The sequence below is a fragment of the Apus apus genome, chromosome 10 (genome assembly GCF_020740795.1).
Source record: "Apus apus isolate bApuApu2 chromosome 10, bApuApu2.pri.cur, whole genome shotgun sequence".
In the NCBI taxonomy this organism is placed as follows: domain Eukaryota; kingdom Metazoa; phylum Chordata; class Aves; order Apodiformes; family Apodidae; genus Apus; species Apus apus.
In genome coordinates this window covers 1808644-1814643 of record NC_067291.1, presented here as the reverse complement: position 1 = coordinate 1814643, position 6000 = coordinate 1808644, and the positions used below count along the sequence as shown (strand labels likewise).

Genomic DNA, 6000 nt, shown 5'->3' with positions numbered 1-6000 from the left:
ATCTCGAAGCCAACATGGCAAGGCGGCTGCTGCTGCTGCTGCCGCCCTCCCTCGCCTTCCAGCCAGAAGTGTGTGGCTCTCCTCTAGCCTTCTTGCCCGGTGCTCTGGATCTGAGCAGACAGGGATTGCAGTAACAGGCACCAAGGGGAGACAAGCAGCAAGTAGCCAAATCGGGACAAGAGGGGGGGGGGGGGGGGGGCGTTTTTGCCTTCCCTCTTTTTTTTTTTTCCCTTCCCTTCTGGATGCAGAGCCTATGTTTTGATGCAGAGCCTGTGGCTGCCACAGTCTGGTAAGGAGATGACACACCAGTCTCTGGTCCCTTCTGCCCCTTGAGGTGGAGGCAGGGGCCTGGGGGTGTTGTCCCGGGCAGTGACGGTTGCCCTCCTTGGGCAGAGTGGGGAGGTCTCTCCCTCCAACTGAGCAGCAGCAGCATTGGCCATGGACAAGCTGCCCCCCTCCATGCGCAAGAGACTCTACAGCCTGCCCCAGCAGATAGGACCCAAGGCGTCGATCATGGACGAGGAGGAAGACAGCGACAAGGACACCCGGAGGAAAAGCATCAGGCTGAAGCCGCTGCCTTCGCCCTCTGCTGGGAGCACCCGGGCACTTGGGGGAGACCCCGGCAGAGGGGGGGACCCCGGCCTCCTGGAGACAGAGGCAGGCAGCAAGAGCGCCAAGACCAGCACCAACGGGGACTGCCGCCGCTTCAAAGGGAGCCTGTCCTCGCTGACCAGCAGGCACCTCCACGACGCGGCCGAGGAGAAGAGGCTGATCGGCGGGGAAGGGGAGCCGGCCTCCCCCAGTGAGGACAAGAGCCCCCCCGGCAGTGGGGAGCTGGAGCAGGGACTGCCAGCACCCCCACCACCAGCATCCCCGCCGGAGCCTCAACAGCAGCCCCCCCGGGCTTGCTCCTCTACCTCCATCAAAGTGGAAGGAGGTGGAGGGTGCGACCAGATCACCCCAGATGAGGAGCAGAGGCTGGGCCAAGCCGGTTTCATGCAGAGGCAATTCGGGGCCATGCTCCAGCCAGGGGTCAACAAATTCTCCTTGAGGATGTTTGGCAGCCAGAAGGCCGTGGAGAGGGAGCAGGAAAGGGTTAAGTCTGCCGGGTTCTGGATCATCCATCCCTACAGCGACTTCAGGTACAATCCCCCCCCTCCTGGCCCATTCAAAACTAGCTGGCCTGCCCCTTCCCCTACCATGTCCAGCTCAGACCTTTCCACACAGCACACACCCAGACATAACTTTCCTTGTTAATTTTCTAGTCAGAGAACACATCCCAGATCTGTTACAGCCAAACAATCTGCAGGTTTCATTTATATTTAAGCTTAATTTTAGTGTCCACCCACTATTGTTAATTTAAAATTGTGTTTTTAAACCAACAAACATCTTTCGCTTTGGCTTTTTAGAGGGGAAAGGATCTACAAAAGTTCAGTGTCAATGGGGAAAAAAAATGTTCCCACCTGATGCACAACCAGACTAAAAGCATGGTGTCTGCTACTTATCTAGTCTTACATCTCCAGTTGAGAACTATGGTCTGCCTGATTAAGGTTTCAGTTCCCATTTATGTACCTTAAAGTCCCTTTCCCTTCTCCTTCCCCAAGAGTTAGGGGAGGATGCTGCTACTCTTGCTGTTCTGTAGGGCTTCTTACTGCAGCATCGCTTGTCAGGAATTGGTATGTGCAGGGGATAGCAGCATTCCCTGAGAAGGAACTTAACACCTTCAGAGTCTTACAGAGAAAGAGTTTCTCTTTTGCGTCTGTAAATCCTTATTTGCAAAATTCATTTGGATAGGGAATAGTTAACTTTGTCTTTTTGAAAGTAATGGCTTTCTTTCACTCAGACAGCAACATACTCATGAAGGTTAATAGGAAATCAACTTGTAAACCCTTGAGCCAATTTTGGTATCATTCTGTGTAGCAGAGGGTGTGTTTTGGTGTTTCTGAGTATTGTCTACAGCACAGGTGATTTGTGCTCTGCAATATGTATGTAAAGTACTACAATCGATAATTAATTACTTAGTGCAATCAATGGCTAAGGTTTATTGCTTCAACTTTAATTACAACTGGCTCATGTCTCACATTTAAAACCACACAGTAGAAGACACTATTCAAAAACATATCAAACTACATGATTGTATTGAATTCCTGGCCTCTCCAAGAAATCTTGCATTCTTCCCTAAAATACAGTTAGCAAGGTAATTGCAGGAGGGAGTTCCAGGGTGGATTTGGGTGCCCAAAGACACAGATGACAGAAACCTCTTGACACTACCTTCTAGGGATTTAGCAAGCAGTCCACACATTTAGAAGATTCAGCACTGGCACTGAACAGATTCCTTGATATTTGCTTGGATTAATAATGTTATTAGAAGGCTACGTGAATTGGAAGACTGCACTGTCGTTTAAATTCAGTGCACTCAAGTGTCCCAAGCGCACAGCTGACTGAGCATGTGAGGGCTTCCAGTAGCTGCATCATGATACATAGTCCTTGTAAGAACAGCCTTACTCAGACAAAAATGGTATAAAATTGCCTCCCAGTTGTGACTGATGAAGTGAAACACAGTGAAATGTGAATGTGATTAGTTATAAAAGGTACAAGACCAATTTCATACTCTCAGCTAAAGATTTGTATATTATTTGCCTCGAGTTTGGAGTTAAAAATGGGCTACTATGCCTTCTTGGGTTATTGTAGCAAGGTGTTCTCTGTGTGTCACAGCCTCAAGGAATTCTGGATTTAGTCTGTGGATTGAATTTGGATTTATGCAAAAGTGGCATTCAGTTTGCATATCTTTTATGTATCTGTGTAGTGAATTTATTCTCTTCCATCTTTATGACTGTTTTCAACATAGAACCAGACTGGCAAACTTCAGTAAGAAGATTGTAGCAGTAGCTGAGGTAACCACCTTGCCCAAGGTGAGATGATCCTCTAAGAATTTATTTTTTAAATATTCCTAGTGAACCCATGCTTATGCCTTAAAATGGCACAGTAAGTCACTAGGTAAGTTTTTATTTCTGAGTTACTTGGCTGTGGGGCCACTCCTGGCCTTACACAAAGGAATGAAATATGCAGGCAAGCTTGGACTCCCAAGACAGATGATCACACTGAGCCTGCCAACACTTGGGTGTTCATATGTGTGCAGATATATAGGAATGCATATATGACTCGTTAGTGTTAATAAAATCCTCTAGTGATGCAGCTTTGCATTTGTGCAGAGAAAGCACAGTGAGCGGTGTATCTGTACCCTGGTGCAGGACACTCTGCTTGGGATCAGGTCCCAGGCAGGCTGAGGTCTTGCCACTTTGTGTTTCTTCTAATTTGGTACTAGAAGCCTTGCTTTCAAATCTGTGCTTTCTCCCTACTGCTTTGTAGCAGCATTAGATGGGGCAGTGGGATTGATTGTACAGACCTCTGAAGAGACCAGGAGGAGCTGGATGCACCACTGTATGGTCAGTTTGTACATTTTCTGGGGAACTTTGTTCACTCCTGTTTCTGGGTCATCTGCAGCATGTCTGTTGGAATATGACTGCTACTTAGGGAACTGTGTGGGCTTCCATGAAAAATGACCTCTGAACAATGGCTGCCTTGAAGGAGAAGAGTGGGAGCGTTCCTGGATTCTGTCTGGGTTTTGTATTCCCTCCTCTGAATGCTACTAAAGCATCTCTCTTGGACACAACTCACGTGAACGCAAATAACATTTTTTGACCTCTGAAATGCAGCAGATTGCACCAAAGAGAAGGTATTATCAAAATATTTGCAAGAGTTATATCCTAGACCCAAAGGACTCTCTTTTCTGCTTTGCAAATTGCGCTGTGCAATTTCATGATTGCTTCTTGTTATAGATGGGTACAAATTCTGGAGCGTTAGGATCTTGGAAGAGGCAGGAGTCTCCATTATCCTGCACTTTGCTGTCACCAAAGCTGTGCAGCAGCACTTGGTGTACAAGTTTCACATCTAAATATTTACATGTTTAGACTCGGATCTTGTTTGCTGAGTTTTTGGAGAAACCAGTTTCACCTCTGAAACTGAGGTGCATCTCCAGGCGTTTTGGTAGAGCTCCAGAACTCATGACTCCTGTCTCAGTACAGCTTGAGATGGGAAGTTTTCAATGGAACATGCCAGCCCTATTTCTTGGAGTTTGATCCTGCTGTGAAATGTCACTGGTGTAATTCCTCTGACTTGGACTTGCTGCTCTTTGCGCTATGCGAGAGGAGTTCCTGTCTTAGAATAGAACAGAGGCTTTCATCATAGTCTTATTAAATTATCATTTTATCATCTAATATTGCTAATTCCAGTGGCAAATCTATGACCCTCCAAGACTAAAGCGAATTAATATAGATTAAGGCTCTGTTGATTTCTGCTTTTAGTCCATTGTGAGGGGAAAAGACACCAAATGACCTTTATAAAGATCAAACTCAGTGCCCCTGAGTACTCATGACTAATGCAGTAGACTAGTTCTAGAAGCTTTTAAGAGATGTCTTGGCAATTTCTGATGAAAATAAGAATACTAGCTCCTGTTCTGAGGTGCAGATGTATGTGCTAGCTGCTTGAATTTATTTGCATCTGAGGTTGATTGCACATCAGTGCAGAGCCAAACTTTATTTCCTAGGTCAAGATATATCTGTGACTCTGAAAGCCTTTTCACTGGATAGATAGAATTGTAATTTATTGCTTAGAGGAAGCATTGATCCAGTACAATTGGTTTAATAAAAAAATTCCAGACAAACAATGATCTATCTAGTTTGTAGCTGACTGAAGCATATTGCTTGTAGCTGCTATCCAGAATTGCTTGCAAAAAAGTTTAGCATGCGGCTTTTCAAAAGGCCTGAGAGCAAAGAAACCCTCTGAAAGACCAAAATAGCCCAAACAAGGGATGTAAATAGAAATGCACCTTATTCACTGCCCAGTAATCTGTTCACTTCTTCAGAGAAAGGAAAAGGTGCTACCTCCCTGAAAACAATGGAAAATATTCCGACCAGTGACACTCCCAACTTCAGATTTTAGAATATTTCTTTTTATTGTTCTTCCTGACTTGTAATACCTGTCTGCAAACACATCTTTCTGTTTCATTTGCTTCCCCTGCCAGCACCCCCCCATCTGCTTGGGAACCTGGGGAGGTTTCTGTGCCAGCAAAACAAAGAGATGCTCGAGTGCAATATACAAGGTGGGGGGATTCCTAAAGAACAAAATCATTGTATGCCCTTCATGCCCAGACCTCTAAGCAGAGTCACTCAGGCTGCCTTCTTGGGAGGCATCAGTGGGGTTCACTCATCATGGTACCAACTACTGAGCCCAGTAGCACTGGTGGGATTGAGCACGAATGGGAAGGATACGTGTTTACCTTTTCCACTCTCCTAAGCAGGAGTAATTTCCAGAGTCCCTCACCGAGTGTTGCTCTCTCTGTGGAGATTGTTTTCATTTGTAAGCTTTCCACTATCTTGTGAGAAGGGAAAACAATTTGTGAAGCATACAGCACTGCTCACTGGCAGTTCTCTTAGGTGGGTGTTGCTCTCAGACAATGACCCCCTTTTCTCCACCTGCTGCCCAGAAGGCTGCTTCTTGTGCCGGCCTCGCTTCGTGCCTGTCTGCATTCAGAGGCTGCCCACAATGGCAAACTCTGATCTTGTGACTTGCCCACTGCTTATAGCAGAGTAAAATGAAAGCTACCCATTGTGTGAGCTTTCTGTATAGCAAATTGAAATTCTGGTTCAGTGAAACCTCTGCTGAGAGGGAAGTATCGAGGAAACAGTTGTGGTTGTGCTAGTGGAAGAACCTGTGTCTGTCCTTAGAAACAAACACAAAGTGCAAAGGAGGTACAGGTTTATTGGTGGGCAGCTCTGAGGCTTGACTGTCTTGTTTGTGCTCATGTCTGTTGCCTCAAAACAGCGTGGGGACGCTGCTGGCTGAGGAAGGGAGATGCTTTCTTGTTGCCTTTACTGCAGACAACTTTCCTGCCAATCCCAGGGCAGTTTTGCTGGAGCAGAATGAGGGGATCCAAACAGG

At 46.3% G+C, this 6000-nt stretch overlaps 1 protein-coding gene across 1 annotated transcript in view; it reads left to right on the top strand.

Annotated features, from left to right (window-relative positions):
* The first annotated feature begins 244 nt into the window (after window positions 1–244).
* HCN4 (hyperpolarization activated cyclic nucleotide gated potassium channel 4) overlaps window positions 245–6000 on the top strand; it is a 108721-nt gene continuing 102965 nt past the window's right edge. Inside the window, exon 1 of the mRNA XM_051628436.1 lies at window positions 245–1142. Coding sequence (XP_051484396.1) covers window positions 439–1142 — 704 coding nt within the window. The 5' untranslated portion in view covers window positions 245–438. The remainder of the gene's footprint in view (window positions 1143–6000) is intronic.